This window comes from Alnus glutinosa, chromosome 1, assembly GCF_958979055.1.
Source record: "Alnus glutinosa chromosome 1, dhAlnGlut1.1, whole genome shotgun sequence".
NCBI classification, from domain to species: Eukaryota; Viridiplantae; Streptophyta; class Magnoliopsida; order Fagales; family Betulaceae; genus Alnus; species Alnus glutinosa.
This window is the reverse complement of record NC_084886.1, coordinates 48,622,328-48,644,818: the sequence shown is the minus strand read 5'-3', so window position 1 is coordinate 48,644,818 and position 22,491 is coordinate 48,622,328. Positions and strand designations below refer to the sequence as shown.

The following is a 22,491-nucleotide window of genomic DNA, read 5'->3' as shown; positions in this document are numbered from 1 at the left end:
ATAATTTAAATAGTATTTAAATATGTTATATTATAGTGCCACATTTAATCTATTAACAATAAAAATCTATGCCTGCTTTGTAGCCTCGTGGCCGAGACTATTGAACATATTTTGTAGGGTTGTTGGGCTGCTAATTATGCCTGGAGTATGCGTTGGAGGAAGATTCGAAAAATAAGTATAGAGCACAAGGACTTTGTGGCCATTGTAGAGACCCTCCAACTGGAATTAGAGTATAATGAAGTAGAATTTGTGGTGATTGTGGCACGGAGATTGTGGCTACGTCGTAATATGGTAGTCCATGGAGGAACTCTCGGTCACCCTTCCTTACTTGTAAGTAACGCTTCAAAGTCACTTGAGGCTTTTTGTAATTTAAATTCCTGTTTGAAGACAAGTGTAGAAGTAGATCATAATACAAACTTTAAATGGCTAGCCCCCTTGGGTGGTTTTGTTGATGTCAATTAGGATGCAAATATGGATAGGCGTACAAGGAAGATTGGTATTGGAGTCATAATTCATGATTGCTAGGGTGAGATTTTAACTACCCTATATGCACCAAAGGGTTATATAATTGATCATGAGATTGTACAAGCCATTGCAACATTGAGAGTAGCTACTTTTTGTAGAGAGTTGAGCTACCAACAGGTTGTGCTGGTAACGCTCTTCAAGTGATACAAGCTTTGTGGATAGAAGATAGAAACTTAAGTAAATATGGTCATCTGATTGAAGAGACTCGAGGGGTCTTAAATTGCCTCCTGTATAAAAGGTCACTAGTACCAAGTATCTTGCTAATGAGGTTGTGCATAATTTTGCGAATGAAGCACTTTCTTTTAGTGAAAAACATGTACTTCTTGAATATATTCTCCATTGTATTGTTGATGTTACTTTTGTTGAACGTTGCGTTTAATTTGATTAATAATATTTGGGCTCAACCATATATATATATATATATATATATTAGCAATGTCATCTTCACTTTTTTCGTACAATTATTTATATAAATATTTTGATTTTTACAATTCCAGCATCCAAGCCTCCTTGAATGAGAGGAAAAGGATAACCTCGGGACAAGATAAATTTGTTTCACTTTTCAACAACCTTGTTGAGTAAAGTCCAGTTGAGAGAATCTTTTTCAATTCCATAGTCCACAAATAAAAACCCATTTTCAAACATGTTTAACATTCATAACAATGACAACAAATATGCCTAACCATTAAATTTTTTTTGACAAAAAAAATTGTTTCTTTAGATAATTCGTTTGGATAAATAAATTTAATGCCATAAATAAAGTTGATTAAGATAATATTTACTAGTGTCATTGCCAGAGATCAAGATTCTTTTTCATCAAGTGAAAATGGAATTAAACAATTTTACGATATAAATTTTATTTTGTTTCATCTAACATAGTATATATCTTACGTTATTTAAAATTTTAAACGACGTGATATATAAATATTATTAAATAAACCCACTTCAATTGGACATCTTTTTTAATTTTTTCTTCGTGTCGTTCTCTCGTCCTTTAAAAGTGAGAGGATACAAGAATGACAGAATGATGATGTATAATACATCTCTTTTTGAATCTATTTCCATTAGAGTTGATAGAAATTTTTTAAAAATTTATTATTTAGATTGTTAACAATTCGAACAATAAATATAAAAGAGTTATTATACGACTTATCTCTTCCAACAAATATCGAACAATCCATCCTTCCTTCCTACTCAAACAAGTAAGCTTTCTCACATTTGCTAGCAAATGATAAGGATTTAAGTTAAAAGAGAGGGCATAAATGGAATCAAGGTGGCTTCATGGAAGAGACCATGACAAAGCAACCGAAAAAGCATGGCCGTCGCAACTGGGAAAAACCCTTTCCCCAAGTAAATAATAATGAATTAATTAAACTAAAAAAAAAAAAAAAAAGAAGTAATAAATATTATTATAGGATGTAAATACACGCGGCAATTTTCTTCGATCGCTCTTTCCCTTCAAATAGCTGCGGAACCCCAAAACCTCGCTTGCAATTTCTCGGAGAATGGAAAATACTAATGACGAGGAGTCGACGACGACGACGAATCCGTTGCCGCCGTTTCTGAGGAAGCTGTACGCGATGGTGGACGACCCGGCGACCGACTCGGTGGTGTCGTGGAGCGATGGCAACAACAGCTTCGTGGTCTGGAACGCGCACGAGTTCGCCGCCACGCTTCTGCCAAAGCACTTCAAGCACAAGAACTTGTCCAGCTTCATCAGGCAGTTGAACACTTACGTGGGTTTTCTTTTTCTCCCTCTGTTTTCCATTTTCTTTTGTTCGTAGCTTTATGTGTTTTTGTGGGTTTTGTGGCTAAATTTTGTTTTGTGCATGGGTTTCTGGGTATCATTTTGTTCTTTTTTTTTTTTTTTTTGCAATATGTTAGTATTAATTTGAGAACTTCAGTAGGATCAGGGGGACTAAGCCAAATTAAGTTAAAAAAGATTTGAAAAGGGTATTTTATTGGGATGTTCTTGAAGCAAATATCTGTCACTTATGAAGTCGTGGCCGAAATTATAGCATTTGTTTTTGTTTGTGATCCGTTAATCTACCAAGTTATTGTGGTTGGTGATGATAGCAACATGTGCTTGGAACGAGTGGTCGAATTTCGTCAAGGCATGGTCATTACCATGGTGTTTTGTGGTTGTAAATTTTGCTTATAATGTACCACTATTGGCTTCTACTGCTCTTGGGCTGATCAATTTAGTTCTTTCACTATTGCTCTTTCGTTAATTATGTGAGGAGTTGTATACTTTCTTGGGAATTTTAACATCCTTACTGGATGAAGCAAGCACGGTATTTCTTGTATGTTATAGATGTTGATATCGTATATGATTTCCTTATACTACATTATCTGATGTTGTATATTAGGAGTTTCTGTTGCTATATTGATCATCGTAATTACTTGGGCAACTGCTTAACTTTGGGGATATTCTTAACTTCAAATTTTGAACCTAAGATATTTATTGAGGTGGGGAAAAGAATTTTAGCTTGAGATGTATGGTGAGAATTTTGAACTTAAGACACTTACCGAGGTAAAAAGGGAAAAAATAAAAAAAAATAAAAAAAATAAAAAAAAAAAATAAAAAAAAAAAATTTAACTTGAGATGTTTGATGAGATTACTTTTTGTGGAGCCCCCAAAATGACATCCTAAAGACGTGGTTAAAATTGATTTCATCTCTCTAAATGATTGCCATAAAACCCTGACTTGTTCTCTTATCTTGTTGACAATGTTTAATTCATGGAGAGGTTATACTACTTTATCTCTTATGGTTTGAATTTTGGAAGTCTTTAAATAGAGAGGGTGAGGGATGTGCTTTATCTTTTTCTGGGTAAGGGAAACTTATACATGAAAAAGTTTCTTCTGGATTTCAGAGACTGAGAAAGAGAGAGGGGGTGGGGTGGGTATAGCTGATGTACGGAAGAGGTATGGACTGAGGTTTGGCGTTGTTATGTTGACGTCCATTCATGAAATAATGAGGAGAGAGCATTGTGTCAGAGATTACAAAATTTCAGGATGCCATGGGTCCATGGAAAACAGCTAGATTTAAAATTATATTTATGCAATGGAACTGATAAGCGTAGTGGAATTTCTTAAACAAAAAAGTTGACAAATTAATGTACTGAGCTCTAAAGCACATGGAAGCCTGAACATTGTTGAATAAAGTAAGTTAATGGAAAGTTAAATATGAAGAGGTGAAGTGGAAGACTGTCCAACATAGTCTCTTAAGGTGAAAAATGTGGGTTGATGCTACTTGGATCGCTAAATTGGTACTACTATAACTGAGGAATGCAAGAATGTGGTGGATCCATTGGGGATATTTTAAATTTGAGGAGGGGACCTCAAAGGCTAGTTCAATTGGTTGTGGACTGCGCTTCATGAAGCTGAGGTTACTAGTTTGAATCCCCTTGCAGCAAATTACTTTAACAAAAAATAAAATGGAGGAGGGTGGTAAGCATTCTTTGTTGCGATGGATTGCATTGGATGAGAGAAAAAGCATGCATAAGTGTTTAGAATTGAACTAGAAGAGGCAATGAAAAACCTTTTCTGGTTGGGAAATACCTTTTAAGAAAGTGGATAAGAGGATTTGATATTAATTTTTCTCTTTTTAGAAATATATATATATATATATATATACTGGACAATATGAAATTATGAATGCTGCTATTAGGAAGTTTGAAGGAACTGTGGAGGAAATTAAGGATCCTGAAACTGATTGCCGAATGATAGTCAACAACATGTCACTTCTAATCAATTTTTACCCACACAATTTGTGAGAACCCCAACCCTCTTGGAACAGGTTTGTTAACTACTGAAACCTCAGATGCGCTAAGGTCGTAAATTAGAACATGCAGAGCACATCTAACTATTGGTGGGGTCAGTTGGCAGTGGGAAGGGGTGGATGGTGGCGGTTGGAGGCTCAAGCTCACTCAGTAAAATGCCTTCCTCTCTTAAGAAGAGGAAAGCATTTCCATCTCTTAAGGGGCTATTTTCTGCTGACCCAAATATTAATTTTCCCTTGATCATCAAACATTGAAGTTATGAAAAATATTTTCCAGAAGATGATTTCCTGTGAAACAAACGGAGCTTTAGAGTGCAATTCTATGTTTGATAGCTGTTTGTAATTAGTTGCAATTTAAATACTGGGTATTTTTAAATTGTACTTATGTTGTTTCTTAAAAGGTGACAAGGAAATTGGCCAAAAATAAAATCATAGTCAAATAATGACTACGATGTGTGCCTTTGCTTTATTACCCACCAAAAATAAAAATGATGGATGCCTGTGCTGGAGACAGGTAGAAAAATTGACTACATGTTATATTGTAAAGCAAAATTCATGGAGTTCAAATCTTGTTGTCCAAATTGACATTATTCTTATCAAAATGTAAACATTTTATTGAAATAATTTGAACAACTTAGGTTTTTTACTTCCATCCTTTATTTTCTTTTCTTTTCTTTTTCTTTTTTTAAATAATTTTTTTCATTTCGGTTAAGCAGGGTTTTAAGAAGGTTGACTCGGACCGTTATGAATTTGCAAATGTGAAGTTTCTAAGAGGTCAAACACACCTTTTGAAGAGTATCAGTAGGAGGAAACCAGTTCATGTACCTGGTCATCAACCACCACCTAAAGTGCAGAGCTCCTTGGTCGGGGCATGCGTTGAGGTAGGGAAGTTTGGGCTCGAGCAAGAGGTTGAAAGACTTGAAAGGGACAAGAATGTTCTCATGCAGGAACTTGTTAGGTTGCGACAGCACCAGCAAGCAACTGATCACCAGATGCAGAATGTGGGGCAACGTGTACAGGTAATGGAGCAGAGGCAGCAACAAATGATGTCTTTCCTTGCGAAGGCTATGCAGAGTCCTGGCCTGCTTGCCCAGTTTGTACAGCACCAGAATGAAAACAATAGGAACATTACTGGAGCAAATAAAAAAAGGAGACTCCCCAGGCAGGAAGATGGTGCAGCTGGTGAGTGTTGCACTAATGCTTCGGATGGACGGATCATTAAGTACCAGCCTTCAATGAATGAGGCAGCTAAAGCATTGTTGCGGCAGATCTTGAAAATGAATGCAACTCCTAGGATGGATCCGTTGATGAACAACCCTGATGCATTCCTGATTGGTGATGCTCCTTCTACCAATGCATTCAACAGCGAAAGTTCCTCGAGTCGAGTTTCCGGAGTGACCCTTTCCGAGGTCCCACTTATTTCTGGGCAGTCATATATGCCTGCAGAGTCGCAATTTTCTGTCAGCTGTCCGTCTACTGCCATTTCTGAGATTCAATCTTCCTCATATCTGGTGCCTGATCACACTGAAGCAGCTCAGTTTCTAAAAGTGAATAAGCATAATTCTCAAGAAGAGACTATATTGCCTGACTTCACTGAAATGCAAGGAATCATAGCAGAAGACAGCGCAGAATTCTCTGAAATGAACCTTGTGGGGTCTGAGACTGGGAACCCAAGTTATGTGGATCAGATGTCTGCGGTTTTGGATGAGACAAGGCCCATAGAAAGTGATGCTTTCTCTCCAGAAAGTGATGTGGAAGCCTGGCTTGATGACATCCCTGTACTTCCTGGCATTAATGATATTTTTTGGGAACAATTCCTTACGGCAAGCCCGCTAACGGGGGACACAGATGAAATTCATTCGAGTTCACTAGATGGAGTTACTGAGGATCATGAGTTACAGATAGGAAAGAAGAATGGTTGGGACAAGATTCCTCAAATGGATCATCTTACCGAACAGATGGGGCTTCTTGCATCGGAGAGCAGAATGGGGTGACCTTCTTACCAATTGTATATGGATGTTTCTTGGCATCAGAAGGTAAACTTTTAGGCCACCACTTTTTTTTTTTTTAATGACAAAGAACCCTTTCAAGGCAGGGTCACTTCGTGTACTCACCCTTGTCAGGTAAACCTCGGACTCATGTAAAGCACCCCCTCCACACGGATCGGGTAATACTCCCGCTTTGCCGGCGAGTTGACCCCAAAGAATTGTTTGCACCCAAAGGGATTCGAACCTTAGACCTCATGGGACTACCACAAAGACCAAGGCCCTTACCACTTGAGTCAACCCCTTGGGGTTTTTTTAAGCCACCATTTATCATAATAAGCATGTTGATTGTCACTGACTACTTTTCCCAGCAATACAAAAATTAGCAAATGCATACAGTATTTCTCAATGATCAGCCATTTTCTTGTTCCTTTTTCTTTCCTTCACTGCTTAGTATCGGATCATGGTGAGGAGACTGTATTTATAAAGAAAATATGTATATTTGACCAGCTTTTCAAATGATGTGGTGACCGTTTCTTCTATGGCACGAAATGAAATTATTTAACACATCAAGTATAGCATATTCCCCGCAGTCTGTGCTAAACGTATAAAGAATGATTAATGGTTGTATTTTACTTGTGACTGGTTTAAAAAAAATTCTCTGATTTGGACCGAGCTGCAAAAATTTGTTGAGGTGATTTAATTTAGTCAAGCATGCTGCCTTCCAGTTTCCAATTTTGTATGTTTCTATGACTCTTGCGCAGGTTGATGTCCTGTGCTGTTGGGCAGACAAAGCTTTTCTTCAAAGACGGATGATCAGTTATGAATTTAGTTTAAGAAACTTGTTTCAGATATGATATCAAGTTTAATAAACTTTATACGTACTCTTACATCTGTATTTCATAAGTCTCTGTGCATGGTTACCCGAAGACACTTTCTGGACATAATACAGTTGAAGTTGAAGTTGAAGTTTAGATAACCATTTCCCGTCGAAATCACAGGTACTGGTGTATTACCTGTAATATGACAAATGGGTTCTATCGTCGATCCTTTTTCGTATGCATCATTTTTGCCATCTGGAGACCGGGAAAAAAAAATTCAGGTGACAAGGAGTTGTACCTCTGTTTGCCTTTGAAGGATGAACTTTTACACTGGGGTTCCACCGATACGCATTGTGGGGGGTTTTTTTTTTTTTTTTTTTGACTGTCGTGGCAAGGAAATTTCACTAGGATGGTAAGAATCTGCATAGATCTTACTTCCATGGAAGTATATCAAAATGCTTGTTGATTGAAGCATAACATCACAAGTACCGTATATGCCGAGAGTTTTTGTTCCAGTCTTGAGATCAAGGAAAGAGGACATGAAAAGCAAGCAATTGTTGTGGTTTAGGGTTTTAAAGCTGTGCAAAACTACTAAAAAAATGTCGCAAAAATCCCTAGTGTTTATTTCAGCTACTACTGAAAAATGTCTTAAACTACTAGGGGAGTACTGGAATTCTGCATATATTGTTTGAACCTATTCTTTAAACTGAGTTGAAAGAAATTCTTTGAACCTATTCTATTGAATCTGTATTTAGAACATGTGATTAAAAAAAAAACTTTTTTAATTTTATTTGCATTTTTAATAGGGCATTTGATTCTTTGAGAATTACAAAAGATCACAAATGTCAATTTAATAAACTTAAAATGATTTTTTTTCAATTCAATTTGAAAGAAAATTTTATTCTTTTCGCTGTGGATCTGCCCAGTCATAGCGTAGGGACACGATTTTAGATACTTTTCCGTTTCGTTTTCCCCACTTTTTTGTTCAGGTTGAATGTTATATATATATATTAATCCCAGTGCATCTGAAGAGAATGTTGTTGGAAACAATGATAAAATCCAACCACTCCTTAATTAATTCTCATTTTGAATAACCTTTGAGATGGGCGGATAGTATACGGGAAATAAATTTCTTCATTTTTTTTTTTTTTTTTTTTTGGAGATAGAAAGAAGAAAATTACAATGGAGAATCTCTTCCACTATCTAGCCAAAGATGAAGGGAAGGAAGGAGCATGGGATCAGTGAGTAATAATAGAAAAAAACGATCATCAAAATTATGCCCCTTGAGATGCGATGCAACACCACCAACATCAATGAACAATATTTACATGAAAAATGATATTTGTACACACACCTTGTATACACATTGTGTACACACTCGCAATGGGTGTATACAATATGTGCGTACGCAAATAACACAACTCTATTAACATACGTAAATAGTTTGTATGAAGTTGTTATACTTGCATCTCTTCAATTTTATATTTCCATTTCTCCCCAGCACTAAATACATGATGAGACTTCGTATGCAACAATCATTTACACACAAATGAGAAGATGGAAGAAATTCCAACTTTTATTAGTAATAACAGGGTAATAATCATTTACTTTTTTCTTTTCTTTTTTTTTGATAAGTATAACAGGGTAATCATTTACTTTACATGGTTTGCAATAAAATAGAGCCATGTAAAGAGGATATAAGCTCCAAATAATTGGTCTGTACATAATTGGTCTTCTGTTTAGACTATAGTATTGAGAAGGTGTCAACTACCTTATATGCTGTGTAATTAGAGTTGATAAGAGCAGCACAAGTTGGTAAGGACCACTTTAAGGAATACCACTAGGAGGCCATGCCTGAAAATTGAACTTGAATCAAGACAATTGATTTGTTGCTCAAGCGAAAATGACTATGATGACAATGAGCAGAACGATTCCGAAGATCAAAAACAGCAAACACGTCTGCAAGCAGGTGATTAGAAATTAATATCAGACTTATTAGTACTCTCTGAACAAACAATTTGGATAATTCAGGAACAAATTTTCCCCAGTCCCAGCAAAGGAAAAACCTAGCTGTTAATGATCTAGGCATCTACATATTTTCTCTTCATAAGACTCGAAGAACATAGAAAAAACGAAACAAAAGAAAACACTTTAATCATATTTTACCAGAGATGAACCAGATTTTTGGATATTGGAAGCTTTCACAAGTTGTGAATCAGCTTCCGAAGTTGCAGCATGGGAGCTTTCAATGTTAGAATTAATGTCATCTGAGAGGATAAAAAGAACACACATATTAGCATTATCATTGTAGAGTATGCAAAGCTTTCAAGAAACCAAGAGTGAAAACTTGGGACAATTAGATATATGACTACTAAGAACACAGGGCTTACCAATCGTTGCACCTTGATCATGAACCTGCACATCCGACAGCGCGATCTCTAGTCTGCACAAATGTAATAGAAACTGAGGTTGCACTATTCTACATCTCCAGCACAAAAGGGAATTTTGATACATTAGAAAGACCGTAATTCAAAACAAAAAAGAAAGGCATACAATTCAGAGATAGGTGCGGTGCTGACCTTTTAGATTCCAGAAGAAGAGCTTGCTGGTCAGGAGTCCTAGATGAACTTATCTCCAGCTCATGGGCGTCAAAACTGCATAATGATTTGTCAAAGTTAAGGAGTGGAAGTTAAATATTTGATCAAAGATAACTGCTAAAAATATGTAGTCATTATGCCTGAGTGTGAGTGTGCGTGACAAAATAATTGGTCAAGCTTTGCTGACACCGCTAAATATTGCCTAATTGATCTGTCCTAGAAATAAATTGACATTCTCATGGATATCTGTGGAGTTTTAACAATGCATTGTGCAACCCAATTTTAACAAAATATTTGGTTAAATAGTTACATAATTGATGATACCGGCCGTGCATAAGATTTCCGGATGTATGCTGGCCAGGTGTAACATCATCAATACTTGCTTCATCCCATAACAAATGAACTTCAAAAAATGACCTTAGATAAATTTACATGGGTCAAGAAATATGGGCAAATTTGGAAAGGAAAACATTAATTACAATTTTGGGTTCTGTCAATCCAGTCAAATTTTTCTAAGTAATAACTTCTTTCAACTTCATACCCACAGGTCCCAGGATCGAAACCTGGCTCTGATATTTAAGAGTAGCTTCCACAGTTCCACTACCAGCCTTTTAGCTCGTCCTCTCAACTCTGCAGGTGGTCCCCAGTTTATCTCTCCATTGGAGTGGTCTATGTTTTGCTCTTCAATGGGGTTCGGGGATAAGGGGCAAGAGGCAGAAACTGTAGCCTTCCTCTCTGCACTTGATGAGGAGCATAGGCAATTGGATAAAATTGAGGGTTGTGAGCTTTAGGGGCTTAGGGGTTGGGTTTTTTTGTGGGTTGTGCTTGGGTCGGGTCGGTGTTGAGGCTGTTGCTTTTTGTATACTCCGTGTATACTAGGAGTGTCTTACGCTGTTTTTTAATAAAATTTGCACTTACTAATCAAAAAAAAAACTTCATACATCCTGAAATCTTATGCAATGCCCATTTTTTATTTTTACAAAATTAAATAGGTTTCACTTCTTATCCCTATCCTACTCCTCCACCCTCACCTAAAATCCACCAAAGTAAGCCTTAGCCATGGAATCCAAGAGCTTGTGAGGTAGAGAGAGACCTTCCTTAAGTTCTCCTTTTTCACCTCTCTTTCCCATCAAGTATCAGAAAAGATAGTTACCTTCAATGCACCTTTATTCAGCATCTTGAGACTTTAACCCCAACAACGCGAAGACCAGTTACAAACATAGAAATATGAAAATGCAGAACTAGTCAAGGTGTCAAGAGACAACTACCTGGATGGAAGAACTTCATTGGGAACAAAAGGAGCATACGTTGTTTCCCTCTCAGCTGCAAGCCTTTGAACCTTCTGAAATTCTTTAAGAACTGACTGGAAATCTTTTGCAAGCTTATCGGCGATCTTCTTGGCAGCCTGCAGTTTAATGAATACGTGTCAAGGCATAAGAAATAAAACCCAACTCCGTCCATCCCACCCAAAAACAAAGGAAATAGATATCTAATAAATGACTCCCTCCTAACTAATCAGACATGCATATTGGAGGAAAGGTACAGATAAATTCCAGAAACATTAAAAGATCCATACTTCTTCTTTTTTAAATGCAGTAGAAAAGGATGGAAGGAGAAGCATTTGTAGGTGAACCAAGAGAACAACACACAAAGAGAGAGAGTTATCCAGTGATGAAGTGTTAACTTCGAAAATTATATTGAATATGCACTTACACTAACTTCCTACTAATAAGAAGTTCCTATATATATTTGTTTGATCATAACACGACCATAGGTGCGACTACAAGGATGCATGAAATCAAATTCAGTATGCTATCTCCTCATGCTTTTGCTTAGAAGAATCTGAATACCTTAAGAAAGTTCACCAGAGATACCCAATATCAGAAGAACTATTCACTGTCCCAGTTATTGACATGGAAGCTCTAGCAAACAGAAGACCTGCAAAACTATTTTAGACAACTTTTGTTGCAGAGATCCTTTATGAAAATTTCTAGTTTAGACCCAAAGTTGTAACAAACAACGAATATCTCAATCTTAACAATCAAGATTAATAAAGTTCTCAACTTTAAAAGCCAAACACCACAGATATCAATACCAAAATCAAAGCAAGTATAAAACAAATCAACACTGAGGTTTTAGTAACGAAGAGAAAATCTATTGGAAGAACTCTTTTTTTTGATAAGTAAGAATTCATTAAAGAGCGCAGAGGGGCGCAACCCTAGTACACAGGGAGTATACAAAGGAGCCCCTAATTAGAGGACCGAAACGAACAAGAAAGTAAAAAATCAGCGTACGACATACTACCTATGCCATTCGCCGACACCCAAAAAAACAACATATTAAGCATAATTCTACAAAGAGCCCCAGCCTGAACCTCCACATCCTCAAAAAGCCTAGAATTTCTCTCCCGCCACAAGCCCCACAAAACACAAAGAGGAACCTGCTTCCAAACACGGTGAGCAGGACCACGACCCAGCAAAGTACCCCAAGCACTCAATAAGTCCAAGACGCTCCTAGGCATAACCCACTCCACCCCAAACAAACCATAAAAAAAACTCCAAACAACTCGAGCCACATCACAATGGAGAAGAAGGTGATCAACGGATTCCCCATACTTTTTACACATAACACACCACTCAACCACCACAATTCCACGCCTTCGTAAGTTGTCATGAGTTAAAATCTTCCCTAAAGCTGCTGTCCATACAAAGAACGCAACCCGCTTCGGAGCTTTAACACGCCATATACCCTTCCAAGGAAAAGAAGCCGTCTCGTGACAAACTAAAGCTTTATAGAAGGTCTTCACTTCAAAATTCCTCCTCTTGGAAAGAATCCACACCGCCCTATCAACCTCCCCATGCCGAACCCGAGTAGAGTATAACTGTTCGAAAAAGGACATCACCATCTCCAACTCCCAATCCTGAGCATTGCGCGTAAAGAGAACATTCCAATGAGCCACACCTCGAGCCATAGACAAATTATCCACCACCCAAGCATCAGGAGAACGCGCAATGGTAAACAAAGTTGGAAAACAGAGCTTGAGAGGCCTATCCCCACACCATAGATCATGCCAAAAGCGAATATGGGACCCATCACCCACCTCATAACGCAAAAACTTGGCAACATTATCCCACCCCTTACGAATAAACTTCCAAACACTGACACCATAAGGCCCTGTCACCGGTAAAGAACACCAACCTCCCCTTACACTCCCATACTTCACCTCAATAACCGATCTCCACAAAGCATCGCGCTCCTGAGAAAACCTTCAGATCCATTTCCCCAATAAGGCTTGATTGAAATTAATAACATTACGAACTCCTAGTCCACCAGCCTTAATTGGAAGACAAATACGATGCCAATTGACTAAATGAAATTTAGTCTCATCACCCATACCATTCCAGAGAAAATTCCTTTGAAGCTGCTCCAGCTTTTTAGCTACACTCACAGGAATAGGGAACAAAGATAAATAATAAGAAGGAATGCTAGAGAGAGTACTGTGGATCAAAGTCATCCTACCTCCCTTGGATAAATAAAGTTTCTTCCAACTAGCCAACCTTCGTTCCACCTTCTCAATAACCCCATTCCAAATAGAAATAGATTTGAAAGACGCTCCCAACGGCATACCCAAATAGGTCATCGGCAAAGACCCAATTCTACACCCCAGAATATGTGCCAAAGACTCCACATCTTCCACCTCGCCAACAGGGACCAATTCGGATTTGCCTAAATTGATCCTCAACCCTGACACCGCTTCGAAACATAAGAAGGTACACCTCAAATTTCGAACGTGCTCGGCTTGTGCTCCACAGAAAATTAAGGTATCATCCGCAAACAATAAGTGATTCACCACTAAAGCTTCATTACCCCTAATGCCCACAGAGAAACCTGACAGCAAGCCTTGATGCATAGACGCATACAACATCCTGCTAAGCGCTTCCATAACCACCACAAACAGCAAAGGAGAAAGAGGATCACCTTGCCTAATCCCCCGCGAACTCTGAAAGAAACCATAAGGGGTACCATTAATCAATATGGAAAATTTCACTGTAGAAATGCAACATTTAATCCAATCCCTCCACCTCTCCCCAAACCCACATCTCTGAAGCATGTAAAGAAGGAAATCCCAATTCACGTGATCATAAGCTTTCTCCAAATCCAGTTTGCATAATAACCCAGCCTCCCCTGACCGTATCTGGCTATCTAAACATTCATTGGCAATAAGAACTGAGTCCAAGATTTGCCTTCCACCAATAAAAGCATTCTGAGAACTCGAGATAATTTTTCCCAACACTGATTTAAGCCTGTTAGCAAGGACTTTAGAGATAATTTTATAGACCCCTCCCACCAAACTAATAGGCCTAAAATCCTTAACTTCCATCGCATCAGCCTTCTTAGGAATAAGGGAAACAAAAGTAGCATTCAAGCTCTTCTCGAACTGGCAACTATTATGAAATTCCGAAAAAACCCCCATAATATCTTTTTTGAGAACCCCCCAACATTGCTGAAAGAACGCCATAGAAAAACCATCTGGACCCGGAGCCTTATCCCCATTCATCTCTCGCACCACCTCCCACACCTCCTGCTCCTCAAAGCCTCGTTCTAACCAGAGGCACTCATCCGCATCAATGGAGGAGAAAGAAATCCCATCCACCCTAGGCCGCCACGAACTCTGCTCGGTGTAAAGAGAGTCATAATAATTCACAATATGCTCCTTAATTTCCAACGGATCAGAAGACAGAGCCCCATTTATCCTCAAGACTCCCACATGATTGTGCCTCCTATGGGAATTAGCCACCCTATGAAAAAATTTAGTATTATTATCCCCTTCCTTTAGCCACAGAGCCCGAGATTTTTGCCTCCAATTAATCTCCTCGCACAGGATTGTTTTTTCCATCTCTCTGATCATGTCTGACTTCTGAACCCTCTCCTCCTCCACTAACCCCCGATCTTCTTCAAAACACTCCAACTCTTTAATACCTTCCAATAGTTCCTTCTTCTTCTTCCTCACATCACCAAAAACCTCCGCATTCCATTTCTTCAAATCTACCTTTAAAGCTTTCAACTTATTAGCCAGCACAAAACTTGGTAGACCTTGAAAATCATAAGACTCCCACCAACGATGCACAAGATCTACAAAACCATCGGATTTGAGCCACATGTTTTCAAATTTGAAATATCCTTTCCCTTCTCTATGCACTCCACAATCCAACATCAAGGGAAAATGGTCCGAAAAAAGCCGAGGCAAACGACTTTGTGACACATCCGGGAAATGTTCTTCCCACTCCGGTGATAACAGAAACCTATCAATTTTAGACCAAACCTGATTATTGGACCAGGTGAACTGCCCTCCTTTGAGAGGAAGATCCACCAAACACTGCCCATGAATGAACTCCGAGAACTCTTCCATAGCAACAGAAAAACCACCAACTCCAGAACGCTCACTTGGAAACCGCACCACATTGAAATCTCCCCCAAAACACCACGGCCTATCCCACCAACTCATCAAACCAGCCATCTCATCCCACAGCACCCTCCTCTCCCCATCATCATTAGGCCCATACACACCCCCAAACGCCCACAAAAAGTTATCATTAACGTTACGCAACGAAACAGCTAAAGTATACCGCCCCACGCATTCATCCACCTTCTCCACAACCCTCCTATCCCACATAATTAGAATCCCACCTGACGCCCCACAAGCCCTCATATAACACCAATCCACATGATGACAACCCCATAAACTTCGAACCACCTCTCTAGAAATGACTTCCATTTTTGTCTCCATCAAACACACCAAATTAGCCTTCCAATCTCTGATGAGCCCTTTAATACGCAATCTCTTGTCTAGCTCATTTAATCCCCTAACATTCCAAGATAGAATTTTAAGCATCATTAACACAAAACAAGCCCCTTCCCTTTCCTCTCCTACTATACGATTGAACCCCTTTCTTGTCATAGTTTATGGAACAATCCAGCCGCTTAATTTCCCTTTGACCTTTCACTCCTGATACTGAGGAAACCCTTGCCAACGATTGGTCCCGCTTGGCTTCGATTAGTTCGAACAAAGCGAACAGTTTGTCTTCAAATTGATCACATGACACTCCTATTAGTTTGTAGTAACCCTTCACCTTCTCCATCACCCATCTAGGAGACACAATCGAACTGGAATCCTCGTCCATCTCCACTGCCAACGGCAAAACCGATATCGGGCCCAAATCCTCCACCTCATCGCCTACACCACCCTCCACAAAAGCAGAACTGAGCAAATAGTAAAACTACTCCGTAAGCCAACCAAATCCAAAGGCATCCACTATAAAAGACTTAATGTTACAGATTGTTTTACTTACAAAACTTTTGTAACCTGAAAACTCAATCTCATAACCTCGGTAAACGAAGCATTCATCTCCTACTGCAGTGGTTCTAGAACCTCTGGCCTTCTTCTATATGGATTACCTTCATGAACAAACCTCGTCCGCTTCACAAAACGAAACTCCAATGGTTGCAAGCTATTCTGTTGTTTGAAAGGCTAAGAATAAAGTAGGAGAAGGTTTTGATTTGTTTAGGCTCAAGAACAATAATAAACCTCTACAAAAACACTCAAGAAACTGTCTTTCTTCCTTCTGAAAGACGTGTCTTATGATCCTTATATATAGAGGAGGAAAAATAGGATTTTTAGGTCAAAGTCAGCTATTTTTAAAACACTAGCGGTTGGGCTCAATCAACCGAGGCTCAATCTCGGTCGATCGAGCACTAGGGTTTCAAGTATAAAAACTGCTCTATATTATCTCGGTCAACCGAGGCTCTCAGGTTTTTATATGAAGCATGGATGCATCACCTCGGTCGACCGAGGGATCAACTGAGCCATTCTGTCTACATTGAACATCATACATAAACTTGAATTCTCATGTTTTGGTTCAACTTTTGTACAAACTTAAGCTTAGACTTAAAACTTACAACCAAACATGTTTTAACACTGAATTTGCCAACACTAAAAACTTAACACTTTATATTGCTTTCTCTACAAAAAACATCTTTTTACAGCTTCAGCACATGAAATGATAAAATCAGTTAAGGAGAGTAGATCACCTCCTGTCCGACCCTTTTAAGGGCTCTCTTGTATACTTCCCGTGTATAAGGGTTGCGCCCCTTTGCGCTTTTTAATATAATTGCCATTACTTTAAAAAAAAAAAAGAAAAAAAAAAAAGAGAGTAGATCACCCCTTAGACTACTAAAAAAACCAATCCAGCAGCCACCAATGAAAGCAGAACCGATAAGTTTTAGTTATGGAATATCACAAGGTACTGCCAGGGAAACTCAAATCTGAGAAAACATTTTATATTCCCTTAAGGGCTAAAATGAGAAGCATTAATGCTACATCCCTTTCTTGTTCTAGAGATAGCAAGATGGACACCGTTGCGAAGGACGCCTCTGTTGCAAATAACCTAGAGCTTTTGGGTAGTTCCAACCAGTGGAACGTGAGCTTTGCTAGAGAAGCGCATGATTGGGAGGTGGATGTTTTTGCTTCTTTCTTCTAAATGTTGCATTCAGTTATAGTTAGAAGAGGCGGCGAAGACAAGCTTTGATGGGTTCCTTCTAAAAAATGCCTATTCAAGGTCAAGTCTTTTTTCCACTCCTTGGCTCGTCCTATAGGTACTCGCTTTCCCTGGAAGTATGTGTGGCGGACCCAAGCCCCCTCAAGGGCGGCCTTCTTTTCGTGGCAAGCGGCTCTTGGAAAGATCATCACCTTGGACAATCACAGGAAGCGCCATGTTATCGAGATAAATAGATGCAGCATGTGCAAGAAGACGAAAGAGTCTGTGGACCATCTTCTTCTCCATTGTGATGTGGCTTCTGCTTTGTGGTATTCTCTTTTCAGTCGCTTTGGGTTGTCTTGAGTTATGCCACGATATTTATTGATCTACTTGCTTGTTGGTGGTATTCAGGCCGGTCGAGGAGTGCCATGGTGTGGAAAATGGCACCTATTTGACTCTTTTGGTGCTTATGGACGGAAAGAAATAATCGGAAATTTGAGGACGTGGAGAAGACCTCTGAGGAGCTTTTATACTCCTTCTATCACACTTTATATCTTTGGACTACGGCTTTTGTGTTCCCCTTATCTTTTAGCTTTCTTGATTTCCTTACTCGTTTCAATAATTAAGCGTTTTCTTTCATATACTCCCAGTGTACTAAGAGATGCCTCACACTTTTAATGAGATTGGCTTATTACTTATAAAAAAAAATAAAAAAATCAGAATGTCATATGTCTAGTATTGTGAAAAAGTTGATTGCAGGGAATATAATTCAGTTAAGGGAAGCACCAATTTAACGCAAATGGACTTCAAAAAATTAAAAATAACCATTTCTAACGAAAAAATTAACTCAAATGCAACTCTTAAATTCCTTCGCTAACAATTCAAGTTTCAAGTTTCACTCTCTCATCCATATAGCTTCAATCTTAAGTGAACATCTCTTTTGGTGCACCTTGAGACAACTGTCAATAAGGAACTGTTCTGAGCCAAAGACAAGAGGAACCACTGAAGCCTGACAAGAGAGACAAATCACCCTCCACAAACCAGCAATCATCCATCAGCAAGGCATTATCATAATAAAACACGTCAAGAGGACTATAGAAGCCAGTAGAGGATTTAGAGTTGTATCAAAAAGACATATTTGGTTCAAACCTAAACACAAACCATTAAAAGAGAACATGCTTAATTCCGAATTGCATTTGACTAACTTATTTGGAAGTTATGTACTATATAAATTTCTCCTAGTTATCAATATGTGCACTCCTTTCACCACAAGTTTATGAATACTCTCATACATACATATATCTAAGAACTAAGAATGGTCAAGCTAGTTAACAAATAGCAAAAACTTACTAGTAAGTAGTAACTATCATATTTGACTTAAAAGCATTATCACAAAAATGAAGCACTGAAAAAAATGGTAATCATATATTTTGCATAAATCCAAATACCAAGTACAACAAAGACAAAGAACGCACCAAAATAATCAAATAAATAAACTCCTCCAAACACTCACTAAATACAAGATGTTGAACCAAAAGCTACTCGCCTTCAATCCCACATCCCAAATCTGAAATGTTAACTATCTGGACGCAACCAATTTGGTGACTGCACCGCGCGCAGCAACCAGAAATCATTCACATTGGCCCAATTCCCCGTCTCCTCATCCAAACTCGCATCTCTTAAGTCCTCCTCTACACCTTCATAGCTCAAACAGTACGGCGCAAACGTCATGCCGCTACTCTCCTCGATTATCGGCCTACAAATCACTCAAATAGAAATCACACCCCTTCGCATTGTGAATCCAAATTTGATGCGACGCCATCACAAAGACACACCCCTCAGCTTCGTCAATCAGAATGAGCCTATTACCGGCCCAGAATAAACCCTACAATTCCCCAGCCTATGAACAGATAACGCTCTCACAGAACCAATCAACTTCACCTTACAAGAATCGAGATCGGAAACTGTGAATTCTCCAATCTCGGAACCCTCGAAATTCTCAACCAAATCTCACCCTTTTTGTCTCTAAAACCCGGTGAATCCCTCATCGAGAAAACCATTTTCTTGTGCGAAGTTGAAATTGAATCGGATTTTTCTTCTGCCATGGTTTGTTTGGGTTCAGTGGTTGGGTCTCTCTTGGAGGCTTTGTTCTTGAAAGTGAATTTCTTTCTGGGGATGAGCTCGCAGCTCAGATTGTCAAGGCATTGTCTGAGATCAGAGACAGCTTTGAGGGAGGAGCGGACCTCGTAGAGAGCAAGAAGTAGGAGCACTCGGCGACAAGCTTTTCGAGGTCGGAGATGGAGGCTGAGATTGAGTCGAGGTGGGATCTGACCTGGCTCGGAACGGTGGGGTGGGAGAGTCGTGACTGGGGGAGTTGGGCCTCGATGTAGCGCTTGGAGGCGGAGAAGCGGGAGAGGAATGCGGTGACAGTGGTGGGCGAGTTGGAATCCGAGTTGGATAGGCGGGTGAGTGAGTTGTCGAGGCGAGTTTGGTGGCGGTTGGAGAGGCGCTCGAGAATTGAGAGGTGATTTTGGTGGAGGGTTGGGTCTGAAAGGGTTTGGTTTGATGTTGAGAGTGACAGTGTTTCTTCGTCTTCGGTTTACATTCTCTGTGAGTGTGAGAAATAAGAATAGAGAAAGGGGCAGGAAGCGGGTAAAGCTAGTTCAATTTTGTTGGGGCACCAAACGACGCCGTAGTACCGTACCCAACAATTGAATAGAATAGCGAAAATAAATTAAATAATTACCTATCTCCCAAAACCGCCCCGCCCGTTCCAAACGTTAAGACCAGGGAAAATGTAGGGTTTTACTCCACGGAAGGATATCACGAAAACCCTAATTCACATTTCTTGCAATTCCACAAAATCATAGTCTCAAGAACTTCTTCTCCCTCTCCATTCCTCTTAATCTCCTAATACCTTATGATCCTTACAACCCTTCTCATCAAGTACCCCTCCAACCAAACCTTTTACACCCGTTGCACCACCATCTCCTGCCTAAACGATGAAGAGAAAGGACAAAATGTCTACGAATTTGGAGATTGAGAGAGAGAGATAGAGAGAGATTACCGGAGCCAGTCGATCCATGGAGTAACGAAGAAGTGCTCGCACCGCTGAGAAGGGAGAACCAGATCTAGCGCGCGGAGAATTGGCTCCCAGATTTCACTTGCGAACATCTCTCAACGTGGCCAAACGCGTGAAGGGAGTTGGGAAATGGCCAAATGGCCAAATGGGCAAAAAAACTCTGAGCTGTTTCAAGTGGAATTTGAATCCCAGAAAAATGTGGGCTTTTATTAAGGAGTTGTATTAAGACCAATTATGGACTCTTTCTTTTTTCTTTTTTCTTTTTTCTTTTTCTTTTATTTTTTATTTTTTAGAATAGGACCAATTATGGACTTACCCTTAGTTATACTATGATTGTTATTTAATAGTGAGCTGATGTAGTAGTAAAAACTAATTTTTAAATTAATATTTTTTTAAAAAAAAATTATTTAGTATATTTGAGTTATTTTCTTATCTTTTCATTTTAAAAATTAACTATTAAATCTGTTAGATCGACATATCTAACTATTGACTTTGAAAAGAAAAAATTGCTCTGGCGATTTCGCGATTTTTCGACCTTTGAGGGAATTGTCTTTTTGTGGAGCTTGTTTTGGAGGAGGGAAACCCTACGTTTCTCGTTTGTTTGTTTAGGTTTTGTTTTCTCAATAAAAGTTTTCTCTCTTTGGGCATTGTCGGCACCCTATAGGAGAAATGGTTTGTTTTTCTCGGCCTTTTCTGGTTTGAGAAGGTTGTTGTAGTGTTGGTTTGTTGAGGTTAACGATGGTCGTTGGGGACTTGTTTCGTGGCCACTGATGCTGATTTTGGGTTTGAGTTCTTGAGTTTTTCCACATCGGCGGCACTGACTGAAGATGCCCTGTTGGTCTAATTGGATTCACCGGCGATTGATTGGTGGTTCGGGGGATGGTTTTCCTTCTCTGATTTACCGTTTTCTTGTTAAAGGGGTTTTTGGTGTACAGTGCGTTTTTTTTTTTTTTTCTGGGCATGCTTTGGGGGCTTTGTTGCTGGAAGGCTTTACATCTTGGATTTCCGGTTCGATTGGTGGACACCGGTGCCAAACTTGGCGTTTTTTCCACTCCGGCAGTTTTGTCTGTTGATGCCCCTGTTTGTTTTTTCGATGGTCTTGCAGGTTTGGACCGTTGGCTCGGGTGACGGTTATCTTCTTTGGGGAACCGTTCCCCTGCAAGATGGGCATTTCTTTGTGTACAGGGGTTTCTTTCGGGCGTGCTCGTGGGGGCATGTTTGCCGGGTGTTGGTTTCAATTTCTTCTGGTCGGTTTGATGGCGTGGCCCAATTTTGTTTCAAATTTGTCGATTGTTCCCTGTTGTGTTTGTTGTATTGTAAGGCAGTTGCTTTGTATTTTTAGATCAAACCTGATCTGTAAAAGCTAGTGTATAACACAGAATGTGTGACCTCTCATCGATCTTGTAGAGGCTTATGTATACGTAGATGCATCTTTTGTTGTCTAGGTTATTTTGTAGCAGCTGTAGCATGTTATAGTTGTCTAAGTCTGACTTTGCCTTGGTGGAGGATACTCTAACCCTATACCTCTGACTTAGTTTATTAGGGATTCTTTGTAACTCGAGACATTAGACCGATTTGATCTCGTTTCAATCTATTGAAAGGGATCTTTAACTTAAAAAAAAAAAAAAACTATTGAATTTCAAACTGATTCGGTCAATGGAATAATAAAAAAATTATAAGAGAATAAAAAAAAAAAACAAAAAAAAAGCCTGGAATTCGCAATTTTAACTTGTTAACTTGCAAGGTCAACTCGGCTGATTTTTTTTTTTTTTAAAAAAAAAACTATAAATTAAACTATTCTTCTTCTATAGGGATAGTAAAAGCATATTTCAAAAAACAGTTATGAAGCACCAACTTAGCATAATAATAAAATTGCTATGCCACTTGTCAACATTATAATATCTCTAAAATATCCTTGTCAGAATTTTATTACATTCTCTTTAAATTTTTTTGCTATTATTTATTATATAATATACTAGGCAAATAAATAGCCGTGATTTTTTTTTTTATATATAATGATAACAAAAAAGGGGAGGAAAATAGTCATTGATTTTATTATTATTATTATTATTATTGTGTGTAAATACAACTTCATTTCACAAGAGCAGGGTTACAAAATTAAAACAGTGGGGTGGGCTCCCCAACAATGAATCCAAAACTAATA

General features: G+C 38.8%; 2 protein-coding genes across 2 annotated transcripts; one reads left to right on the top strand and one right to left on the bottom strand.

Annotated features, from left to right (window-relative positions):
• The first annotated feature begins 1,946 nt into the window (after nucleotides 1-1,946).
• LOC133855086 (heat stress transcription factor A-1b) lies at nucleotides 1,947-7,663 on the top strand. Its single transcript, XM_062291392.1, has 3 exons — nucleotides 1,947-2,261; nucleotides 5,024-6,343; nucleotides 7,057-7,663. Exons 1-2 carry the CDS (start codon nucleotides 2,031-2,033, stop codon nucleotides 6,299-6,301), a joined length of 1,509 nt encoding a protein of 502 aa, XP_062147376.1. The 5' UTR covers nucleotides 1,947-2,030; the 3' UTR covers nucleotides 6,302-6,343; nucleotides 7,057-7,663.
• A 1,008-nt stretch (nucleotides 7,664-8,671) lies between these two features.
• LOC133855079 (syntaxin-22-like) lies at nucleotides 8,672-20,510 on the bottom strand. Its single transcript, XM_062291383.1, has 6 exons — nucleotides 20,313-20,510; nucleotides 10,979-11,115; nucleotides 9,693-9,767; nucleotides 9,504-9,556; nucleotides 9,280-9,380; nucleotides 8,672-9,072 (listed from the first exon to the last, which is right to left on the bottom strand). The coding sequence occupies exons 1-6, from the start codon at nucleotides 20,328-20,330 to the stop codon at nucleotides 9,007-9,009; spliced, it is 450 nt and encodes a 149-aa protein (XP_062147367.1). The 5' UTR covers nucleotides 20,331-20,510; the 3' UTR covers nucleotides 8,672-9,006.
• Nucleotides 20,511-22,491: the final 1,981 nt, after the last annotated feature.

Coding starts and splice junctions, on each gene's coding strand:
- LOC133855079 (XM_062291383.1), bottom strand. Junction 9,768..10,978: donor AATGAAGTTCTTCCATCCAG/GTAGTTGTCTCT, acceptor ATCATTATGCAG/TTTTGACGCCCATGAGCTGG. Junction 9,381..9,503: donor TGATCAAGGTGCAACGATTG/GTAAGCCCTGTG, acceptor TTATCCTCTCAG/ATGACATTAATTCTAACATT.
- LOC133855086 (XM_062291392.1), top strand. CDS start 2,031: ATGGAAAATACTAATGACGAGGAGTCGACGACGACGACGAATCCGTTG. Junction 2,262..5,023: donor TCAGGCAGTTGAACACTTAC/GTGGGTTTTCTT, acceptor TCGGTTAAGCAG/GGTTTTAAGAAGGTTGACTC.